This window comes from Prinia subflava, chromosome 1, assembly GCF_021018805.1.
Source record: "Prinia subflava isolate CZ2003 ecotype Zambia chromosome 1, Cam_Psub_1.2, whole genome shotgun sequence".
Classification (NCBI taxonomy): domain Eukaryota; kingdom Metazoa; phylum Chordata; class Aves; order Passeriformes; family Cisticolidae; genus Prinia; species Prinia subflava.
In genome coordinates, this window is record NC_086247.1 from 73,150,097 (window position 1) to 73,175,701 (window position 25,605).

A 25,605-nucleotide genomic window follows, 5' to 3' on the forward strand; every position below is an offset into this window, starting at 1 on the left:
AACCTGCTCTCTTTCAGTGTGAAACCATTCCCCCTTGTCACTATATGCTCTTGTAAAAGGACAGCTATCAGACAGATGTTAAATACATGTTCACTATGAACATTAGCATGTTCATAGTACATGCTAATGCACTTAAAATACTGGATTCTTAATTTTTTTTACTGAGTGTATTCTTTCTTTCCCAAGAAAACTTTCCTACCATTAATGAAGACCTGGAAAATACTGTATATGAAGCTAATTTAGGGAAGACAGTAGGAAATAAACACCTGAAATACAAACCCCCCCCAGTATCTCTAACTGATTTTTGAAGAGGGCGGTCTGCCACCTTGTTTTGCATATTGGACAGAAACTTAGCACAGACTTTGCTGGCAGAACACAGAGAAAATCCTCTCCTTTTGTGCTGCTGTTGCCTCTCTGAGGCAGTGTCTGCAAGTCTGTGTGTGTATTAGTAAGCCGCAGCTGGAAATAAGCACCACCCTGCCCAAGCTTTAAATCATCTCACTTCACTTGTGTGAGTGTTAGTTTGTATTACAACCACATAAATTTTCAAGTTGGATAAAATCAATGCAATTGAACTAAAAAAATCTTCCAAAGTCCTCTATGGAGATTTGTGGTGATGATAACAAGAATGCAATCTCAACACTCACTAGGCAAAGTTTGACAAAATATGATATTTGGAAATGATCTTCTGCTTTTCAGTGTTCAGCTCAGACATTCTGAGTGGACTGCAAAGTAAGCAGACCTGGCACTCTGCAGCCTGTTTTATCACCCCCTGCACCCAGAGCTGTATTTTAATTTATTTACTTCATTGTGGTGGTGAGTTTTTGTTAAGCTGTTTTGAGTTCTGTAGCTCAATGGTTCTCTCCTGTTTCCCCCCACCCGATGGGTCAAGTACCGTCCAAGCATGCCTCCCCCTTTGTCTCTTTGTCTACCTCTCCTGTCCCTGCCCTGTCCCTAGAAGCTTCGGTCAGCTGTCCACCTTTCCCCTGACCCTGCCCTGTGTTATGGAAAACCCCCTGTCCATCTGTCCTGGGACCAATCACCTGCTTGTTCCACACCCCCTATCCCTAGGTTTTAAAAGCGGGCACGGGCTTTGTTCCTGCTCCTTTTCATACCCCCCTTTTGGGGAATAAAGGTCTCTGAGAAACCATACGAAAAAGAGCCTTCTCTAGTCCTTGCTCTGAAGTCTAGGCACCATAACACCTGTTTGCCATAGAAGAACAGCCTTGTTCTGCACCCTTACCTGAACCTGCTGGCAGATTTGGGAACGGCTCTTGGCACAGCTGGATTCAGAGCTAGCTGGGGTTCTACTGGCCGTGTCACTTCATCAGGAGAGTTCTTGGGAAAATATTTCCCAAACAGATAAAAGTTGCAAAGTTTGTGAATGTGATTAGTAGGGACTGCAGCTCTTGGGGCTTCAGTGCTACACTTAGTGCTGGAGAGTGCTTCTCACCAGCTCTCAGTAGATCACCAACTTGCAGACGTGTGGAATGCCATCAAAGCCTTCTCTCAGGAAAAGATTTGAGCACTGGCCCATTTGAGTTGCTGGCATTAATTACTCCTGTGCCTGAAGTCCAACAGTTCACATGCCTACAACATTCTGGAAGGAGATGATAAAATGTTTACTCTGTGATGTTGGCTGGCTTATCCAGAAGGCTGAAGCAAGCTCAGCATACTTCAAATACAGCTTTCTACTGCAGATCCTGAGACTGAGCAGAGACCAAATGATCCGCCCATTCCTAGGCAACGTTTCTTCAGATTTGAAGCCATTTATCATGAGACAAAGAGGGAAAGTTGCAGAAGTACACCCTGCCTTTCCTTCACTATGCAGAGCCATGTGTTTTCACATGTTCCTTTTTCATATTGTCTAGTAATGCAAATGGTTTTAAGAAGAGAAAATCTAGTCAATATAGAAATCACGCGATGAGCACCAAAGAACCCAGACGTACTTATTTTATTATCTCTGGTGAAATTGAGAGGGCATAGAAACTCTGAATGACTGTGTTTCTCATCTTTCTTGGGTAAATAAAACATCATCCTCTATCATCAATCACCGTGACCATGAGCGGTGCCACGGAATTGTCACAATCAGCTTTTCTCTCATGCTGAGACAAATAATATTTTCTGTGCAGCCAGACTATATGAGTTTTTGAAAGTACCCATTCAAAAAGGACTGTTCAGGATTTTTGATAGTCAGCAAAGTCACAACAGAGGTACACCTTGATTCCCACTGACACTTGTGGTTATTCTTCTCCATGGGCCCAGACAGCCAAGAAGAAATTGGCTCCATTTCTTTACCTTCCCACACAGTGACTGCATGGATGTGCTCTAAAATACACGTGGTACCACACAGGCTTAGGGGGTTCTCTCCTGTGGCAGTGATACTCAGCTCTGCAGCTGGCCACTGGGAAGGAGACCTGTTATTGTCAGCTGTGCTTAGGAGTCAGCTAAAATCAAGCCAGCAGGACACTAACATTCAGATCATACTTTATTACAGCATCTGCCAAGCTAACACTTGTTACTGCATAAATTAAAACTGTCCTGAAATGACAAAAAACCCAAACAACAAGGTTGAAGCCATTTCACGAAACAAACTATTTACTTTCTTCAAAGCATTCACATCCACAAGGCTTAAACCTCTGTCAGAAGGAAATGTAAATTAACACTACCTAGCTATGCAAATAAGAGTGGACATTTAATTTTCACATTAGGCACTAGTTAACAGTAGGGATTCAATCTGAAAGGAATTAAAATCATCAAAAGCTGGAAAAATAATCAGTCGTTCAAAATATATTTGAGATATTCAACACCCCCCACATTCAACGCTAGGGTACATCATAAGCCATTCAGCCTTAGAAGCAACACTTTATAACTTTGTCATTGTTGCTGAGCCTAAGAATACAATAAATGCAAAAGGCATATTCATTCTTAATTCAGTCTATAATTTCCAGAAACAGCAAATTACGTAAATACAAGAGGAACACAGCCCTGCCATAGCATCAAGTAAATACTTTTAATTGTCTGACACCCAGTTAAGTTGTGGACATTTTTCCTGAAAAAATCCACATACATTCGTTTTAAAGAGAATAAAATATGTCAATTGAAGGAACAGAACTAAATTTCAGCTATGTCTTCAATTAGCAGACTCTCAACATACAGGTCCAGTATTTCTATTTGGTATCCAAAAATGAAGCCCCCTCACCCATGAGTGAATTTCATCGTTTGCCCAGGAACCACTTACGTTCTGTTTTGAAGATGTGTGTTGATAGATCACTTTTTGGCTAACTCTGTGCAAAATCAATACATTGGGAGTTTGTTCTGCATTTGAAGGCAGAATAGCCCAGCATCTCTTTTATCAGATAAAACAATGCAGGAAGGAGGTATGTCACCAAAGCTTCCATGTTTTTAAGAACAGGAAAAGTAAAAAGTGGCTGGAATTATGTTGTATTGTTTTTCAGACCAAAAAAAGAATATAAAGGGCGTTCCATAATATCATATATATCATATATTTAAAATCAAAATTCCTGTTTAAGATTTTCATCAGCCTGAGCCCAGAATAAACTTACAGAGCTATCAATTTGTTATGTTGAAATAATGCTTTTGAGAGGAATACTGAAGAAGCATTAAAAGCACTACACTTTAGAGTGCTATTTGAATGCCACTGCTATAATTAATACAGTATGACCTTGTATAAACCTTATAAATTAGTTCATGAATATGTAAGTTAGGAATAACTACACTGTGAAGAAAAAGTGGGGTGCTTAAATATCTGACACAACTACACATTTAATTCTGTAGGTACTTTTCCCGTGAGTATCTTCTGAATAAAAATGCTACAGCAGTAATCAGAGGACACTGATCTATTCCTACCAAAATCTCTCTCTTTCCCAGAGTTTTAACATTAGACTTTTATTTCAGCTACATTTCTGAACAATTGCAGCATTCAGGAAGGAACAATCTTTTTAATATCTTGCAGAAATTTACCTTCAAAACTTTAGGCTTAACTGGGATGCAATCGTTGCGGTCTCTCAATTGGTTTGTGACTTTTTCTAGACTGGAACCTAGATTCTTGAAAAGGTGAAATACACATTTTCCTGCAGACTGACTCTTATTTATTTCCTGTGCTTTTTCCCATTTTAGCCTCTGGGAACAGCTTGCAGCAACAGTCCCTCCCTTGAGTAGGCTGTCTGTGGAAATACACAATTCATCTTTTGTCCTAACTTTGCATTCTGACAGGCTCCTTTCTGACAGAAAACGTGGACCTTCTCGTGGACAAAATTGTATGGTCAGAGCCTGAGAGGAGCTCCTGGGCTCCAGAAAAGCACAGAAAGTACTGAGGTGGGTATTATGTCCAAAATCTCTATATCCACCACTGCACCAACAGAGATGGACAAAACATGACTGCTCTGTTAACAGGGGGAGAATCACAAAACCAGAAGCAGCAGTCCTGGTCCTACTGTAAGAAGGCAGCTGCACTTATACTCAACAGCAGATATCCAGAGCTTGCACCAGTCAGTAAAGAGTACTCTGGCTTCCCTTCTACATGATCATCCCTTCTATACCTGAATGGACACAACATAGACACACCTACACATGTGCACATACACACATGTACCACTTTAGCCTCAAACATGTTTCACATACATGGGTCCACATATGTGTTTCTCTAGAAACTAAACAGATGAAAAATAGTACAGTCTGTGTCATTTATTTGATGCTGTTCCCATGTCTTAGTTTGTCAGTATGCAGCAGAACATTCTATGAAATAAGAGTACAGAAGTTCCTAAAAACAGGAGTCCATAAACTTTGGATGTTTCCAAGTGAACTGGAGGAGAAACAAGACAGTGAGACAAAGCATTAGATGTAAATGTCTGTGAAATACATCTCTCACCTGCAAACCAGTGGAAAACATTTGATATTCAGGTTTCACAGCTAACACAAATTGTTTTAACAACACAATTTGTTCCTTCCAAAAGTTGATCTATCCAGAAAATACTACTGGGTCAGTTATTCAAGTCATGTTTTAAAAGCACTTTTCCCCTTTGCTCCTCTTTGAGAGCTTGTTTTATTCAGTTGAAAAATAATAAAAGGAATTTTGTTAAAGGTTTTACAAGTAAGAAAGTATGAACTATAAAAATTGGAAAGACAGATGTTGCTTTCTAAACAAATAACTACTTGAATGATACTCCCATACAATTTCAAATCAATGAATGGGGTGAAGGTAAATATTTTAACAGGTCTTTGATTTTCACAATTGCTCCTGTACTTTCAGTGTATGATTCAAGATTAAACACACAATGAAAGAAAGAAAAAGCATTTTATAATTTTGTGTCTAAACCTACACCAGAATTTTAAAACAGGAAGTCTTAAAATTCTTTTAAATCCACAGATGATGTTCTATTAACTTAAATTAATTTTAAATTTATAGAAAAACAAGTTTGCAGATTGTACATGAGGTGAAAATTCTTGAAAAGTTTTTTGTCTGCGATTTTTTTTTCAAATAATTATCTGGATGGGGATTTATAGTTTTGTAATAATTAAGCTTGAAGTTTCAGGTTAGGACAACATTATCCAGTGTCTCTCATATTGCTTTTTAAATTTCAGATTGGCAATTGCAAACCCCTCCCATAAACAACTGGGGTTAAAAATTCAGTTTTCACCTGACTATCCCTAGTAAGTTCAAGTGAACCAGAAACTATAAATCAAAGATACAGTATTCCTCTAACACAAGAGTCACAGCTAAAACACAAAAGGAATAAAGAAGTCAACTCTACCACTGCTTAATGAGGTAAGGTACTAGTATCTCTGTGGGGAGGCAACTAAATTGGGTGATTACTCCAACATGTCACACTGAGGTCTGGCAATTTATGAAAGATGAATATTTAGATTAAATTTCTAAGAGATAGCCATAACGCTGTATTTAGATCTTTGAATTATCTAAACAATTTCAAAGTGTTCCAGTTACGTAAAATTAATTTGTACAATATTGCATTAAAACTACTTTTTTTTTTTCAAATCTGAAAAGTATGCAAAGTGCATCTGGTAAATAACATCTTTAAGGAAAAGAGAAAATAACAGAAGAAGGTCTGATATTGCTGCTGCTTTTTATGTGATTTCAGCTGCATTATGGGTGACAGGAGTTACAGACTTAAGAATGTGGTTAAGAAAGATAATGAGTAAGCAGATATAAGTACTAAAAATTGTAGGTAATAACCATCTTTTAAATTGAAAATCATAAATTCTCATCAAGTAACTGAGAAAAGCAAAGATCAGCAGAAAAAAATAATAATTCATATACTGTTGTGATAAAAACACAAAACAAAGATCTGACTATTCCTGTATAATGGCCATTGCAAACTACTTATTAGTGTTGTATATGGAATGGATTATATTACATCACCTCTCAAACATTATTGAAAGTTTTCAGCAGTGAATACACCAGACAATCAAAGAAGAGTCAGTCACAGAAGACTGAAAAAAAACCCCGAACCCAAATCCTCCTGGTATATTTGTTAGCACTAAACCTATAAAATAGAACCTGATGTCTCTAAAATCTGCCAACATTAGATATTCAGAATTTGTCAACTATCCTGAACACCACTACTCTTCCTCTGATCCTGAGCATTGCCACTGATAATCCTGATGCAAGTGAATTTTATCTGCATCCCCTCAAAATGAGCTCTAGCAAAAGCAGAAAAAGAAAAGAGCAGTGGACAACCAAACCAGAGTCTTAGAAGAAATTCTCCCATGGAAGATGACAATGGACTTTACATTTAGCAGATAAGTACAGCACAACCTTAGCCAGCAACCACAATACATCTTCTTGATTTACCTCCCTTGTCCAGTGAGATCTTGAAATGGAAACACAGGGCTTGTAACTAGACCCAAGTGGAAAGTGTGAAAGCTGTTCAGTTTATTGAGGGTGGTGAGTATTTCACCTGAACAGAGAATGCAGGACTCCAATCATCACAGAATTTTCTAACCTTTTCATTCCGACCCTTGCTGTTTCCTCCAGCCTACAGTCCCATTACATTACATTAACTCAACAGAAGAAACCAGTTCCCATCTCAGGGGTGAGCTTGCACTTTTTTTTCATGCTTAATTTCAAATCTGAAATTTTGCATAGAGAAGTATCTTTAACAGCGACTGGAGAAAAGTAATCAAGAAAAGTTACTGCTGTTGTGAAGTAAGTTTCAACCCTCTCCAAATGTTCTTGCTCTGCCGAAGAGCATCCACACAGACTCAGTTGGATGAAACTATCTAAAGAAGATGGATGGAGGCCAAAAAAAATCTGAAGCCATCAGAGAGGATAGAAAGATGCATTTGAGAAACAGTGAGGGTTTGATATCAGAAATATATTAAAAGGTTGTACTATGATTGAAGGGCCTGGGTTTAGAAGGAAGACCAACCTGCTCAGGACAGCACTTTGAGCTGCTGCTACAGCTACCTGGGGAGGACTCAGGAGTTATAATATGCACAGTCTTTTGCAGGCAGATATGAGCTTATTTTGCACGAGCTGACCAGAAGCCATTCTGCTATGACAGCATCCCATCAAGCACTTGGAGGTAAGCCTTGCTGCAAAGCAGTGTGTATTAGATCAGGCAACGTACCCTTCTCACGTGGCCCCAGTCCTCAGGCTGACCCAGAATGCAGGCTACAGTAAGCTCACATCAGTTTGCAAATGGGCGTGCACATACACTCACAAGAAAAAAAAAGAAAGAAGAAAGATTTCAAGACCAGTGTGCAATGAATCCATCAACTAAGAGGTAGGAAAAACCGAAGCTTGCAGATCGGGGATGAGCAATCTCAGGATTGGTCCCTGAGAAGCAGTCGAGAACCATTACCAGGAAGATGGAGCTTATGGTGAGGGGAGATCAACACCGGACATGCTCACTCAGAGAGGGGACACGGATGCCCCAAATTTGTAACAGACGTTTCTTTCAGAGGCAGCTCTTTAACCGAGACACATTAAATACTGGAAATGTGAGACTCTGAATGTAGTAAAGGTCTTCACGTAACATCTTCTGTCACCCCCTAGTGATTATGGCAAATTTTTTTTTGGTAATGATTTGAATGCAATGTAACACAATTATACCATAAACTCTTTTCAAAAAAAGTCAAACAACTCAGGTACAAATACCTGGCTTCAGTCACATACCCCAAGACAGCTGGTAACCACATAATCCCACCTGTGCTCAAGTCCAATACTGCAATTCTGCATTTAATTCCAAATTTGCAATACAGCAGTCATTAGCTTCTATCTTTCATTCTCTTCTGATTGCATATAAACTGTCAATAATATTTACTGCTTTTCCCCTTAAACTTTTCAAATGTAACTTTGGAAAGGGAGACATTTCATTTGATGAAAGAGCACAAAGACAAAAAGGTGCTTGCGACAGATATGTAAAAATTCTGCTCTTTAACTTTGCCTCCTGTGAATTTTCTCTTTTATTTAACTTTTTAATGTATATCTGCTTTGGATCCAGCATAAAACATAGATTGCCTTACTGAAACATATTATTCCCTATGTTATTTTCTGTGATGTATGTAAAAATATTAACTAATCCATTTTCATGTCTCTGGGATAGATTACAGATTATTTTCTCCAATATACCTGGAGAAAAAAAATCTACACAGCCTATTATCATTTCACAGAAATTATGTGTTATTGGAATTCAGAAATTGCTATGATTCAATCCTCTAGTAAGATTTTGTCAGAACTGAAACTCTTCTTACTCGTTCTACTTTCATTCTCACATCTACAGTGACTTTTAGGAATGGACAGATCAAATTGCACTTATTTACATAAATGTACCTTTGCATTGCATATACATATTTGGCATAGAAACACAAACATAAACAGTTATCATACTTGGTAAGTATTTATTTAAGTCTTTTGGTTGAAAATGTTAACTTGGTTGGCCTCTTATTGAAATTCTCATCTTCCCAGAGCATAAAAAATCTGCTTTTTATATTTATCAGAACTCCAGCAATGGTATCTGTAACGTTTAAGACGTTACTTTTTGTGAGCATCTTCATTATTTTTTGTACTGATTAAATTAGATGTAATAGTGAGAACATATTGACTTTATTTAAGCAACTGGGGAAACAGGACATTTACAAGGGAGTAAATGTATGTAATATACAAGCTTGGATGAAAGCAGCTAAGGAAAGAAAAACAGAAAACCCCCAACAGCCCTTCTAAAGATTGTTTTCTTAATGACCTGAAGCTTGTATTCTAATTTCCAACTTTAAGTTTACAACACTGAAAATCATCCTCTTTGCTGACAGACAAACTAATTAATTAGTTTAGAGATGACCAAGAATGAGAAATAGCAATTCAAACAAAAGCAAGATGATTAAGGTACAGCAAAGGTTTTGAAGGACTCACCTTAGGCACCCAGTGGCATTGCGCAGCACCTGTGATGAATGGAGTTGTATTTTATGATCATCCTGGAGTGGAGAGTTTTCCCATCCAGAGTGAGGGATGATCACTGCATTGGTCAACACTGCAAGGGCATCCTGGATGATTGGCATTTTCAGTGCATCACAGGAGGATAGATTCCAGAGAACTCCTATAAAAAGTAAAATGACTAATAATTAGCACTTTTCCAAAACAAGTTCGATTTTTTTTTTGTTTTAAAAAACCCAATCCAAACCAATATATTTCACACCATATTGGCGTGTTTAATTTTGCTGTTTCTGTCAACAATAGAACAGATTACATAGTAGATGGAGCTGAATGATATCTGCAAACTTTTGTAGTGGGATTACAGCTTTAAATACAAAACCTGTAGTCACAGCAGCACTGGAAATTTCTCAGAGCTCTGCCTAAAAACTGAGCAGCTGGTTATGATCTAGGCCTGCACAGGCTGTGAAGCACACATGGAATGAAGGAGTATTACAAGGAATTTAGGGCTCGGTCTTCAGATATCTTCCTTCTAAGTAAAATTAATAAAACCAGAAGCAGAAAACAGGTTCTGATTTACACTAGAACTTCCACTGTTGATAGATACACATTCAGAGAACAAAACCTCAGCCCAGTGATCTTCACTGTAATGGAAGTAACAGTCTAGGCTTGTTGGTACTACAAGCAAAAAGACCTCCTCTACAACCTGATACATCAGTGCTTTACCAGACTGCAGCAAGGAATATTATATTTTGTAAATATTTAACTATACAAAGTTACAGAATACTGTAATTTTACATGGAAATAGCAAGCTTAATGGTGCAACTAACAAGGAGATTTACTAGAGTTTAAAAAAACCAAAATCCCTTCTGTTGCAATTTGTAATGTGCCAAAGAAAAAGAAGAGAAATCAAGAGCCAGAGTTTTCTGAGCACATCTGCAAAGATCAAGGTCACTGTATTTGTGCCACACAGAATGCAGGTAAGAAATTGTTAGGAGCAAAAGACAGCCTGCTTTCCATTCCCACATTTAGGTATTTGTATTTGCTGGAAAAGCACGTGTGACTTCTGTGCTGTGCCAAGAGCCTGCTGCTGCTGGGCAGCTCTTATTGCTGGGGGAAGCTGCAGGAAATTTGCTGTTCTGAAGAACCAGTGGTCTTTATTTCAGCTCAGCACCCTCCCAGGAGTAGCTGGAAGAGGAAACCTGCCTCATCATGCCACTCCCCTTGCCAACATCCATCCTCCTCTGTAGAATCCAATCCTACTCTTCCCTACTCTCCTACCCAAAGGACAGTAGCCTGGTCCCACCTCTGTGGCAAAATTGACTTTTGATTTTACATCTATCAAAGTTTTCAACCAAAAGAGAAAAATTATTACCATCATCATTTCGCATATAGGTTACAAATAGAAACACTACAAAAAATCCAAGAGTGTTGTGGGAGGAAAATGCTGAAGGAAGGCCTTAGGAACACAGACTCAGACATTTATAAACATAAGCAGCAAGAACACTGCTTGCTGAAGGCTTTCCTTAGCATTCTGTGCTTTGACAGCACAGAGTAATTAACAGGAATCAACTTATATTTTTGGGTTTCCCTTTAAAATTAATTACCTCTGTAGGGAGGCTGTTTCTGTTATACAATTTCATGTTTAAATTATTTTATATGTAACAGTCTGCAAAAGCAGTTACACAGTTAAATATAAAATTTTGATCAGTATACTGGTAAAAAAACCTATTAACACAACCTGCATGAGGCAGACCAACATTAGCTACAGACAAAAAAAAAGAAGAAAAATGTTCTTTTTAATAATGCTCATTTTTTCATTTAAGAATTGCTTTAAAGGGAAAAGAGTCTGTTTGAATTCTGTTCTGAATGTCTTTATGAAAAGGAATTCCATATTTAAAGGACTGAAGAGCTTCATAAGGATACTTATACTTGCTTTTCTATGTGTTCTCGTTCTTGGCAAGCTTTAATGTCACATCTAGTATTCTTGAAATACCTAGCATTTTGCTGGGTTTTGTCATTAAAAACAACAATGCAGTTGCCTTTTTTTTTTTTTTACATTTATCTAGACAGGTGTAAATGATGTGTATGGAATAAAAGCAGAGAATCAGAATGCAAATCTTTCCCCCTTTAAGGATCCATTTAGTTCTTATGCAAGACAATGTGCTGTAACTTTGTGAAGAAGTCCTATTTTAAAAGTGAGGCACAAGAGTGTTTTGATGGTAACAAAACAATACTTTGGGCTTTAAGAAGTGGCCAAGAACTGGAAAAGCAGAAAAGAATACAAAAGAAGCAAATGTAAGAGCCCTGTCTAGCAAAATGCTTAAAAACATGCATGTCGAAACTACTTTCTATTCACTTCAGGTTCTTGCTAATTTAAAGTAACCTCACATAAACATTGTGGTATTCAGCAATAGTTGAGCCTAGAAATATTCTTTAGGTCCTTTCTCTCTGATTTCTGTAACTGGAAAATTAAACCTTCAGGTAAGAGGATGATGGGAACACCAGGCTAAAATGGCTATTACACCTTCTAAAATGATTTTAAGTCAAGGTAGAGGCAAGCAAAATTTAAGTCAAGGCAGAAGCACTGCCCAGTAAACCTGATGCTTTCTTCTAAGTTTTTGCTCCTCGCAGTTTTAAAGAGTGAGGTAATCTTCCACCCCAGAATAACAAGTTTTATCTAATAGTGAGATTGAATACTACCTACCACGTGAACCAAAAATTTTTTACTGACATGTTAAACTTAATTCTCACAAGCAGTGCAGTCTGCTACACTCTGAGGTTGGCATTCTACACGCCTCCTTGTGACCTTCTTAATTAAGAATTTGCAACTATGAAAGGGCACCGGCAATTCACTTCTCACTGTTTTTGCTGAGGATAACCTAAAGCTAGATTTATGTGGAGTCTGAGAAGATGATCCATTGCCTTGACTTTGCAAGGGAGAATGACAATAAAGTAAATCCTTTACCTGATACACCTTCCACTACAGAGCCACCTTTTCACCACATGATTCTGAACATATTTTCCAAGCCTGTATTCCTGACATGCCCTTTAAGGCTACTGTAAGAATCTCGTTACTGAGGCCATGTGACACCTTATTCTGAAAGCCCAGCATGAACTGGGTTTCTGAGCACCAGAAGAAAGTCTGCAATAGTCTCAGAGGCGGCTTGAGTGACCCCTGGAGAATTTGCATTGTCATCAGCTGCCCACAGGAAGGTCAAGGGCTGGACTCACCACTGGCTGATGACAAAAAGTGGGATCCACTCAACAACACAACAGTCCAACTCAACTGTTTATCATCCATAGACAGACTCTTGTGAGAGGTGTGAAATAAAGAAACTAATCAGTGTTGAACATCTCTTAATCACTTTTATTTATATTTTATATCCTTCTTGCTTTTAAAGCTGTGAGGCATTCAGATTAAGCATTTTGTGTCCCAATTTTCAGATCACTTTTGATTGTGTTGGAAATCTCATAGAAAGGCACAAATAGCTACACCAGACTGAACAAGTCTTTCTGCAGGTTGAGGTTTTTCACCCTTATATACAATAAATGGAAATACAGTGAAAAAGAATCTTGCACTTACATTTTAAGTTTAAAACTGAGAAACTGGTATTGAAAATATTCAGTTGATTCCAGTTAGAAGATGAATTTTGGGTCCGAGTATCAGCCTAGCAGACGTCAGATGAAGGATTCTTAGAGGAGACTACAGAAATGCTCATTCTGGAGATCTTACTACATCAAACTGCATCTTCTGGAGCAGTTTATCAGAGGACATGCAACTGCTATGGTCAACAGGTTGCTCAGTTTAATGGAGCAGTCAGAGTGAAAGCCCCATAATATCTGAATCAGGCTGGTGCTTAAGCTCATGCTGATTAAACATTTCAATGCATTTTTGTGCTGGTGTTTTAGTTGGAACTGGTATATATATATGTACGGTCAGATATAATTCAAGATGTGATACTCCACATGCTATCCTTATTCCATTCAAAGTTAAGAAAATACAGATTGTATATATCTATGCAAAAAATGCCATCATAGCAAGAGAACATGCACAAAACCAGGGAAGTCTAACCAACTATTTATTTAATTCATGATTTAATGTGACCTCAAATTATGACTAATATATATATATATATATAAACAAACCTCTTAGAACAAGTTAGATTACAAATATGAATGGAAATCAAGAAACTGGAAAAGTCATCTTTTCCAAAAAGCATTCCCCTTGCCACACTGCCACTATGGTTTTTTTGTAGTGCAAAAGACGTACTTATTTACTTACATAAATAAATCATATGATAAAAAGATTGTAAGTAAACAAATACTATATGGAGAAACAAGACTTTGATTCTTCTCAATATGGGATGTTTAAGTTAACTTTCAATTATATTAAAATTTTGCTTATTTCATATTCTCTGTAAAAATAAAAATCCAAAAGTACTTCAATGTATCCTGGTTTTCCTTTTCCATCATAATTTAATAGTTTGTCATGGAGTGATGCAGAAAACCATTTGATAGTGCTGAGAGACTGCATCCTACAAAGAGAGACCAAAGCATTGGCAGGCATTTTTGTTTATATGCTGAAGGCACAGAAATATTACCAGGAGTTTCCCTCATGAACATGACAATTAAGATTGAAATCTGAGTGCTAAATACCCTGCATAGAAGCCAAGCACCAGGGATCTTTTGCTGGAGTCCTCAGGACAAGCATCCTCTACCCCGAGCTCCCAAGTGCTAGGAAAGTCATTTGCTGGTGCTGCTCGGAGCCCGCGCTGTGAGCGCAAGGCTGCTCTCAGAGCTGGATCTGCTCCCTGGCAGCAGATGTGGCTCCCAAGAGATTACAGCAGTTCTGTGCAGAGATGCTGAACATCAACCACAACATTTCCTAATACAAAGTGCAGTAAGACTTCACAACCAGCTCAGCCGTCAAGGTGAGAAACTGGCTCAGTAACAGACCTCCTGCAGCAAAGAGAAAGTGGCTGATTCGAGAAGTTCTGGCACCTGAACAACACACAGCTCAGAAGGAATCTCCTTAAAAGCACACTGTGAAAGTGTGAAGGTTTAAAACTGGCATCACCAATTTTCTTGCACTACCTATCTGTTTTGTGAATGAATACCTATGCACACTTTGCTGTAATTCACTGATTGACAAGCAGAGAGTGGCTTGCTCTCTCTGTGTAAGCTGACAGAGGAAAAGTCCACACTGAGAAACACCGAGTTTCAGTAAAAGCCATAAGCAGGGCAGGAGCTAAAGGAACACTAAGCAAAGTTGCAGCAACATTTTTTTTCCCTTTGCATCCACTCATAGCCTTAAGGGAAAAGCTTCCACAGAGGAGAAGGATTATTATGGTGTGGGTTTTTTGTTTAATTACAAAAAATACAGCTGATCTTGACTACATAAAAGTACAAGACTGCATGCAGTATAAAAATATAAACACTTCCTCTGAAAAATTAGCCCTTTCTTTCTCAACTGATCCTCTTTTCATTCCAAAATTACATCTTGGATTTTATTAAAACAAAAAGGAGGGGGCAATTTTAGTATTGATTAAGACCAAGTTCCACCCAAATGCTATTATTGCATTAACAATGGAGTCTGTGTTTCTCTCATGGGACTGAATTTTGGCCTAAGGTTGTTCCTCTTTTTCAGCTGTAGACTGCAAATTAATACATAACTGTGACAGGGAAGAAGTGCCAGCCAAGAATGCTGGAGAGTTATTAGCCTTCATGTTAAACAGTAGAGGAAATACTAGAAGAGTTGACCAAGGTTTCTGTGGAAAGATCAGTGGCTCCTGCTTAACTTCCTGTCCTAGCTGATGAAATTAAATGAGTCCTGTAAAACGCTAAAGCCAAAGCAAAACCAATTCATTCCAAGTGACAGAAATACAGAAAAAAATAGAACAACTGCTTTCAAAAAAAGTTTTATCCTAACACGACTAACAGCAATGCCATTCCAAATCAAGTACTTTATTAGAAAACATGGGAATTTAACAAGGGTGGATATATATTAATGGCAGCATTTTTTCAGTGCTTACACCGTATTATACTGAGTATTTTTTACTAGCAACCAAAATCAAAACATATATTTGATAACAGACTCTAATACAGAGAATAAAAATGTTATAATTAAAGCTGGACATCAACTTACAACTCTAAATACAAAACTCCTTTCTATAAAGAACCAGTTAGTCACTTCTATCTATAAAATTGCATCTGTGTGTAAAATGAAAGGCTCCGTGTATAGCTGCTAAAAAAAGTAAAAAGAAGGAAACATTTACTAGCCAAATTGTTACCTAAGAAAAAGAGAGCACTGTAAATAATATTATGCGGGAGGGAGAATGAATGTTGGTATTTAAATACAAAAATAATGAAAAAAAAAGAATAAAATTACTGGGCATAGTGAAAACAGTAATTTTACCACAGAACGAATGTTTCACCATAACCTCAAACTCTCGTTTTGTAAATGAAAAGTGAAATATTCAGATCTTTTTCTAAACAAAAAACTATTTTCAAAATAAAATTTAAGTACTTTTTGCCGCAAATCTGAAATATTTCCAAGTACAAATTGGTTTTAAACTGCAAGCATTTTAATACTCCATCATTCAGGCAGGTCCATCAAAATTGTATGTCCAGCTGAATTTTTCCAAAGGATTACTACTTGTTGAAAAAGTTCAGTGCAGCTCTTATGTCAAGCCATATGCTGCAACAGATGTCCTCTATTTATCACTCCAGATTACCTTGTTTGATATTTCCTCTTAAATTTAAAATCTGACTGAAGTAAAAAACAGAATAAAATTACTTATGCAGTATATTAACAAGCAAATTACGAAATCAGTTTCACTGCTCCATGAATTGAAATATGGGCAAAACTCAAATGAACTTTCTATAAAAGATGCATCTCATTGTACAAGAAAAAAAGAGTTACTTCCCACTTAGAAAAGGAGAGCAACAAGGGACCACCTTGGGTTTTGTCCTGGTACTAAGGGTGGTAAATGCAGGACAAGTGAATGTGAATTTGCCTGAGAAGAAGGGAGAAGGAAGCAGGCTGTGATTGGAAAATGGATGAAACCACCCCCACGCAGACCCCTAAGAGAGAGGAGAGGGACTCCCCTGCCAGGAGCATTGCCCTGTTCCCAGCAGAGCCCTCAGCACCCAGTGACTTGTTCTCCCCTCCCACATTCACCTCCAGGGAAACAGGCACTGCAAGCCTGAGGAAGGTTTTGTATTGCTGTGTAACAGAACATTCCCTTCTACCTCTAAAAATTCTTTGGATGTAACACCTTACACGATAAATCAGTACCCCAGCCTGTTGCTAAGAAAGCAGGGCATAAGATTTGAGAAAGTATCTATTTTAGCACACCTCCTTATTTAACTGGGAGCAGCAGGGGGTGAAGAAGTTAATCTGATGATTCAGAAAAAGTTGAGAATAACTCTTCATGAAGACAACAGATTCTATCAGTGGGTTTTCCCATTTTCAGAGCCAAAATAGTGACAGCATATTGAGAAAGGGGGCAAAGATTGTTTCATAATTAGACAGTAAAATTGCAATAGATATGGTATAAAATGATCCAGCTGAACTGTCAACACTGTTTGCCTAAGTGTTATTTGATAAGACAGCATCATTTCTGAAGAAAAATTACACAATTTATTAAATTACTTTTAGATTTGCTGGTACATATGAACTATAAATAGGATGTGTTTTGAATAACTTTGGAATTTCTTGCAGATGTCACAGCTTACAGGTTGGAAATCAGTTTCCCAACATCATATGGGTGTAAACTGTAGAACCTTCTACCTTCCTGTTTTGCAAGGAAAATGACTACAAAGATTTGGTGTTTTGGTGAATGGTTCCACACTGGGTTTGTATGAAGCCTTTATAAAATGCCAATTCATTCCTGCTCCGAATTTGTTTAAAAACACTTCCACATTTCCGGAAATGATGGCAGTATTTTCTGTAGGTGATGCTAAAATCTGAAATTTAAACTCTGCCCTGCTGTAGAGTCACACTGTAAAGTACAACACACAGCTGTGCCTGGCCACGACACATCCACTATGAAATGTCAGCCTACTAGTCTGGAGAAGTACAAATAGTACATAATACAAATTGTAAGTATTTTACGAAAATTATGATGATGCCATAGTTATTTTTGGAGACTCCTTGTAAAACCTTAAAGTAACTGATGACTGGGGTGGATAAACACAGCTGCCATGCAGCCCACTAACCCTGCCACAGTGTTTGTACTACCTTGGTGGAGTTGCTTGAAGTTGTATTGGGGCACTTGGACCTTCAGTGAGATGAACTTGAGCAGCCTCTTCTGTAGACCAGATGCTTTCATTTATTTTGCTTTTGTTTAGCTTTGATAATGGTCTGGATTAAGCCAAATTTTATCAAGGTAGCAGTAACAAGTAGTTTTTTTGAGTTAAACAAAGCCTTGGTTTCCTTTTTTCCCCCCACAAGATTTTAGATGTAACAGTATAAAATAATAAACAGGCCTGTGCAAAGTTTTGGCTGTGAGATGAAATGCATTGTTTTAAAAGCAATCTGAGACTTGCAGGGGATTTGATGAAATTTGGCATTTTTATCAAAATTCTCAACAGTTCACAGAACTCAGGGTGGAGGCTCAACTAAGAAGGCTTGCTTAAAAATATCTCAAGCAAAAGGATAGAGTCAAATTACTATGTAGCCTCTGGGAACTGAAAAGGCTCTTGTACTTGAAGAAAGAAATACTGAGGAAACTACAATATGTAATTCCTTATTCAGCCACTGGCTTCGGTCCAGAGTAAATAGATAGGAATTTTCATTACACAAATAATCTTGTTAATGTTGAAAACAACTTTTATTTAAACCACCTAATTAGAAGTAAATTGCTTCATAAGCTTTAATCAACTTTTAAAATTGCTTGTGGTAGGATATTGTACTTGCAATTACATCCACTTAACGGAGAAGTAGGAAAGGTTTATTAGAGCTAATGCCCTTTAAATCTCCATTTTGAATAAAAAGCACTTAAAACATACAAGCAAACTTTAGTGCCCAGGCAGGTAGATTTGAAATTTGTTAACCTTATCCTAAATCTGTTGGTGGAAAAATAATTGAAGTCTGTAAGTCACCTGCCTCTGCGCTTGGCAGAGTTCCTCAAAACACTTGTTTGAGTTATTAAAGAGAATTCACTTATGTGCAGAACAGACACAAAACAAGAAATGAATGAATGTATTTTCCTGCCAAAATCAAAATCAGCACTTCTGAAAGCAGTGATCTGTGCTTGCAGTTACCTAGCTCCATGCTTAACCTTTCTCATTTCCTTGACTTGACAGGACACGGTGATCAGATACTGGAGGTGGAGGAGCTTCATCTTCAGAGGCACTCATGTACTTTCTGCACTTATCCCACATCTCCATTTTGTTTTACTACATAGGGCTATGGGCCCCAAGGGATATTTGGCAGTCTTACTCTCTTAGCTAAGCATATATTGAACCAAAGCTATGTCAACCTTGTAGCAGCAATCTTAGCATGGTTATGCCATCATGACAATTTAAACACACATATATTGTTTTTTTGTGTTGTCTATTTGAAAAGCTTTCGATAGATAGCACATGTATCTGAATCTGGAACATATATCTTCATAATCTGATTTTCAGTTTTCTCTGGTTCCATGAGCGAGGCACTGTACATGTATCTTTCAACTTATCTTTTCACATTACATATCAAAAGCTGCTAATTAATTAGGCCTTTCACTGGTCAGGTTTCCTTATACTTGCATTGCTCCATTACAAAACTTGAATACAGTTAAGAAATGGGATACTTAATATGAGCAATACTGGAGGAACACCCAATATAAACGTGCAAAGGAAAAGGGAGGAAAAAAAGAGATTTTAGGAATTACATCAAGGTGAAATACTGTAAGAATACAGAACTCATAGAAGAGTTCAGTTCTTCTTTACTTAAGGCCGTGGGAAAGTCCTCTCGGAATGGGATAAAAGAGCCTTTATTCATTTTCAAATCTAATTTCCAGAGAGAAATAAGGTTACAAATAGGTGCCATCTCCAAATGAATGTTTGTATCACAATAAAATTTCACATCTGTGTTTACACACTCCACTAAGGTAATGCCAAGGGCAATTTTCCACAAAACTGTTAAATTATTAAATTAAACTGCTTCAAGACCTGAAGTACTAAACAGTGAGCCCTTTGCTATAATACTGTTAAATAACATTTACTACACACACAAAAAAAAAATCACAAGTGTAATGCTTTACAAAGTCCAATTAGAAAATAACATTACAAATAGGAAGTAATTGCAGAAATGTGATTTTGACTTTGGGAGCCCCCAAGAGAAGAACTGCCATTGTACTAGGAGGTTAAAAATTCTAAGTAATTGGCCAGAATTACTTAAATGAAATCCAATTAAATCTTCCACTGAAGTGAGCTAAATGGTCCATTTAAACAGAATACTTCCTTAAACATGCTTTACATATCACTGCAGGCTCACTAACTTGCAACTACACAGAGCAGCAAAGGCAGATACAGGGGCCTTCTGGAGTGACTTGACCAATCTGCCAATAATTAATGCACATGCTAAGAAGCAGCATTCAACCAAAAGGAGGTTCCACCTGCAGTGCTCAACTCAGACCACACAGATCTAGGGTGGACAACATATAATTGCTTTCAATGACACTGAGAGATTATCCTTAAGGTTATAAACCCCTCCTGTAAACATATAGGCAGCTACTAAAAGTGAAACAGGACTATGTAATAATATTGCATGACATGGGGCGACAACAGAGGGCCAACCAAGCCAAAACACAAACTGGCCACAGCTGAGAATGCTGGAATCCAAGGTCTAGGAAGTAAATTAATTTTTTCCCTGTCCAGCTTGACTGCGGGCTAAAGACACTTGGAGAACTAGTGCTTCTTCGAAAGAAACATTTTGTACACAACATCTTGTCATGTTTTGCAGGAATTAAATATATGCCTTTTGATTCAGTGAATAAAAATGTGAATGAAATACATGAGTCAGTACCTACCTATCTATATTTAGTATATATGTATAGTGTTAGATAGTTTCTGCTTTTTAATTTTTTATGTGCTAATTTTTATCATTTATATAATTTACGTGTTTTCAGTAGACAGTAGTTAAATGTCTGACACTTTACTGTCAACCAAAATAAGCAGGAGACTGGCTGCTAGCACAGGAAAAAACAATTTCTCCTGACATTATTTACAGCTGCAGCTCTTTATCATCATGTACTTTCTTATTCACTTTAACCTTTCAATCAGAAATGGTATTCACAGATTTTAAACAGGTGATGCAGTCATACAAGGACCCTCTTTAAAAGGAGTTTTTTCTAATCCAGCTACCTCATTGCTCATAGGCAGAAATTGTGTTTATAGCTGTGATGGATCTTGTTTGAAAAACTGGGAAGAATAGCAGTTTAAACCATTTTATCTGAGACAGGTACTCTGTTAACCAAACAAGCTGATGGAAGAAGGAGCAAGCATAGGCTGAATCGTAGAATCACAGAACGGCCTGAGTTGGAAAGAATCTAGCAACAGCTGCTTGACCTCACCTTCTGCACAAGGCATCCATGGGATTCCTCTATTATCCTTGCTAAAATGTCAGATTTTTCCATGTATTTTTTTTCCCTGACAGTAAAACAAATAGAAAAAATTATAAAATAGTATTTTGTGGAAGGGTTCATAATTAACTTGGTAAAGGCAAGAGAATCAGAAATCAGTTACTCATTGTCATTATTACCAAGTGAAAATATTTCTTTCTACCATCTGCAGGATCTGTGCTAATTTTGTACTGTGTTCCTCTCTATTTATATTTATTAGAAAAGTGTTAACATTTTATTATTTTAAAATAGAAGGCTTTTATTTTTTCCCATTAATAGGTGCTACTGTGGAAACTGGCAGCACAGTGCTGGGGTAAAAGGATGGCTAAATTAAGTGTGGTGCATTTAGCTTACACCTATTTCTTTTCATTTACAGACTTACATTGTGATTCAGGTTTTCTTTGAGTCTCTGGAAATTACCAGAAGCTTTAGGCCACGTCAACATCTCTATTTCTATCAGAGTATTTCACTTTTGCACAAATGTATATATTCATGGGTATACCTAATTTTATCCATGTTCTTCTAGTAAAAACCTGTAACTGTGGAAGTGTTTCTGTATGAATAATCTTTCCATATTTTAGGAAATATTTCCTGGGCATTAACACCATTTAATTTCATAACAATCAGGCAGCACACTTCCCTCAGAGCTTCTTCATGGGAGCCTGCACAGAAACCATTTCCTTGACATGAGAGAGCCTTGAAGCTCTGGGACTTTGCCCTAAGGTTAAGTTTGTGCAATCCAAAAATTTGAGTATGGTAAGGTTTCCCAGTATTAGCCCAAGACCTCTGCTGCTGAGGAGGAAAAAGACAAGATAAAGGAAAAAGTGGAAAAACTCTGTTTTGGAGAGATTATGGCAGAAAGAAATCTCTGGCCACTAATAGCGCCAAAGGCAATCCTGACAATCAAGGAGCTACTGGGATAGAAAGCTGGTCTGCAGGTTTAAATACCCTTCCAAAACAAGTCTTGAGATTGCCAGAAATTGAAGTTATAATCTGCTTAGAGAAGAGCTACAAGAAGGAAGAGGATGTGCATGTTTGAGGAAGAAACTAATATCAGAACTTTCGCTCTGCTGGGCAAGTACTTCACGGTACTTGGGGAAGGCAGGGAATGCTTCACTACTGCCCGACAAACTGAGCTGCTAAACCACCTCTCCAGGCCGTATTTCTTCCCTTGCAGCTGGGTGCCTATTCCAAGTGATTCACACCTTCATCTTGCCAGATTTCTGGACAGGTCATTTATACATTTACACTTGATAGGCTCAGTTCCCCATCTGTATGACAGAGATAATGATACCTTCCCACCTAAGAGAAGTGCTCTGAGGACAAATGTGGATGACTATTTAGGGGCAGCCATGTCAGAGTTTGTATGAATTCCTAAGACATGAACTTTGTGTCCTCTCTAAAAGGAACAAACAAGAGCAGATTTCATATAGACAGAATGCATGAGGAACATGAGATGGAAGGGCTCAAGGTATTATGTTTACTCCCAAAACAGACATTTGTTATTATTTTCTCTGCATCTCCTCCAGGCTGTGGAGCCCCTACTGAAATAATTACCTTCCTGCCACTTCAGCTCAGGAAGGCTGATGGAAAGCATGAGGAACTTTTTATTTTTTTCCTTGTGCCTGCCACCAAGTCAAATCTTTTCATTACCAATGGAGCTGCTGCAGGAGCTACCTTTCATTCCCAGAAAGGACAGAAAGAAGGAATTCAGCTGGGATAGCTGTCACACCACAAGACTTTACCAAAAAACAAAAAAGGAAAAAGGAACTGATTCAGATGCACGACTTTAGCCCGTTTCCTAAGAGATGCAATATGAGAGCTGCAGCTATGAGCTGTGCTTTGGAAGGAAGCTTTGCAGAACACTACCACAAACACGTTTGCATTTTGAAAGCAAGGGCCAGTGATCTGCATTCTGAAAGGAACAAAACATGGCCAGGGCAAGCAGTGGCCTTCTGGGGTGTACTGGCTATTAAAAACACACAAAAAACTCTGATACAAAAAGAGGCTGAGGAATAAAATCTTGAAATACCACTGACTTTGATCCCATTCCTCTGGGTCAGCATCTTGGTCTTCGCCCCTTTCATGCACATCCAGCACTCCTGATGCTCGCCACCCCTGCGAGCTGTATCTACCTGTGCAAAGGCAGGTTAGTGCCTCCCACTGATGGCCAGTACCTACTCCTCTTGCTAATAACACTTTGAGAGCATACTAGCAAACAAACATCCTTTCTTTCTGCAGAAATCTGGGAAAATTTAACAGCATACTGTGCAATGGAGCCATTGTAAACTGAAGCCCACTGTATTTTCTATAAATGACCTAATGACATTACATGTTCCATCTATAGATGGCCTGGGAAGTGCCATGGTGACTGCTGAGGTTTACTAGCAGTTTGCCACTTACTACTCAGAATAAATAGGCAGCATGTTCCCTGGAGGCAGGATACTGACAACACAACCAGAAACAAACAAGTATGTTGAATCCGAAGCAGTGGTTACACTTTATTAGATCTGTCAGTAATTCTGTCACTCTACAGGAGGCACAATCCGAGCTCACGTAACCTGTATGTCTGCCCCATTAATCCTGACTAACAAGTAGGAGGTGATAACTGTTGTACCTAAGAAACAAAATTAAATATAAAAAAATCTACATTTAATAAACACCATTCACTTTATTCAAACACCCTCAAGGAAGGAACCTGGGCCCAACCAAAGGGTGATAATCTTATCAATTTGTACCCTAAATGAAGCCTGATGTACAAGGGTAAGTAATTTCTGAAGAAACATAGATGATAACGTGTACTCTGATGATTCTGTGACAGAAATGAGAAATTTTCTTACATATTTTAGTAGAAAAATTATAATGAAAATACCAGCATTGAAAACAGGATAATGAAAATATTTTTGATTTATAGTGTTAAATAATCCCCAAACAGAATGAAATCACAAACTGAAAAATAAAAAAACCCCTCTACCTCACTTCTGTTTTACATATTAAATACACTAGCTTAAGGGCAAGGTGAAAAAAAACTCCAAACATTTCATATCAGTCCTGTTTGACAGCATTCCTGTATTCCTGAACACCACCACCTCTCCCTTCCCTCTTGAATTTCAGAAAGGAAAAAATCCACACAATCTTAAAAAGACCCAAACCCACTATATAAAGAAAAAAAATAAACTGCCACTACCTGCATGCTCTGTGTGAAACACATCACACAGCATGCTATCAAATTTCAGACAAAAGGCTTCAGAAGATGACGTCCACCTCTCCAACACAGTTTTCCACTTTCCTATCAGAGCCCTGAGAAAGGCAGAAAACCCCTGAACAAATCCTCCCTCTCACATCACTACACAGGAGATAAAAGCAATGAGTAACAGTTTCTAAGTAAATTCAGTAAAATATGGCTCCTGCCTGGCCAGCCCTGCCCCAAACAGGAGGGAGAGCAGAGGATTCCCACCGCAACATATCCATGTGTGGAGCACATCTCCCACGAGAGCACTCATGGCTAACCAAGAACAGCGTGAACCAGCAACGACAGGCACAAACCATACCTGCACCTGTAAACTGCATGACATTGAAAGCCATTCATACATTACGTAAATCCAAAGGGCTTGAAAGCTTTCTGTTATGGCAAATGAGATGGTAATGAAATAGTTACTAATGGAGCAAGTGGCATGTGGCACAGAACTGTGCTTGCAAGACTGACAGCGAGTTTGAACAAAAAAATACTGAAAAAATTCAAACCTGTGACCAGTTCTCTGATTTCCAAATCTGTAGTCTTGCGGAGTAACCGTACTAATGCTGGGATACCACCACAGTTTTTCAGAGCTATTTTGTTGTCATCATTTGCCTTCCCATATACCAAGTTTCTCAAAGCTCCACAGGCACTACGGTGGACTTCTGTCATCCGATGGTCCAACAGGTCCACCAGTAATTGTATTCCACCTTGTCTTCTTATCTGAAACAGGCCAAAATCATACAGTTAGGCAATGAACACCAGTATTAATAAATGCCGTCCAATGTAATTAGGCTGTGTTTTATGCAGACTAAAGACCAGCAAAGGTGTGCTGGTAACACCACAGAGCTGCTACATTTCACTGCTTTGATTCCTAGTATTACGCTTTCAGTAGCAACATAACTGTACTATGACAAACCAGAACCTCTGTAAAACCAGCCAAAGTTAGTCAAGAGCCTTGCCTCATCAGGGTTTCTCATGGTTCCTCAAGGTTTGCCTTGGCAAGGGTTTCTCCTGCAGTAGAGAAACATCATCTCCTTCTGAGTGTAACACATCACAAGCTAGGGAAAAACCCACAAGGCTACAGCAAACAAAAAAAAGCACTTAACGTCATAAAGTTTTTAGGAGTCCTGCCTTTACATTTAATTACTGGGAATGGGAACAGCTACTGTAGTCTCAGTAAGAATGTTGTATCAACTGAACTGGGATGAGCAAAGCTGAAAGGAAAAGGAGAAAGTCAGTAGAAATATAAAGACAAGGATGAAAAATAAATTGTGATAAGCTTGTTCTAACAGTATTGAGGGAAACCCTTAAACGATGCAGGAACAGAAGTCTTATGTGTACCCAAG

At 38.1% G+C, this 25,605-nt stretch overlaps 1 protein-coding gene across 13 annotated transcripts in view; it reads right to left on the reverse strand.

The window, feature by feature from the left end:
• Positions 1-25,605, reverse strand: part of CTNND2 (catenin delta 2) — a 640,487-nt gene that overhangs the window by 115,400 nt on the left and 499,482 nt on the right. For all 13 annotated transcript variants that reach the window (XR_010080727.1, XM_063400030.1, XM_063400087.1 and 10 more), the window contains 2 exons: positions 24,766-24,979; positions 9,392-9,575 (listed from right to left, as the gene is read on the reverse strand). Coding sequence is in view for 12 of the 13 variants with exons in the window: in XM_063400030.1 (XP_063256100.1) it covers positions 9,392-9,575; positions 24,766-24,979 (398 nt within the window). In the remaining variant the exon portion in view is untranslated. The remainder of the gene's footprint in view (positions 1-9,391; positions 9,576-24,765; positions 24,980-25,605) is intronic.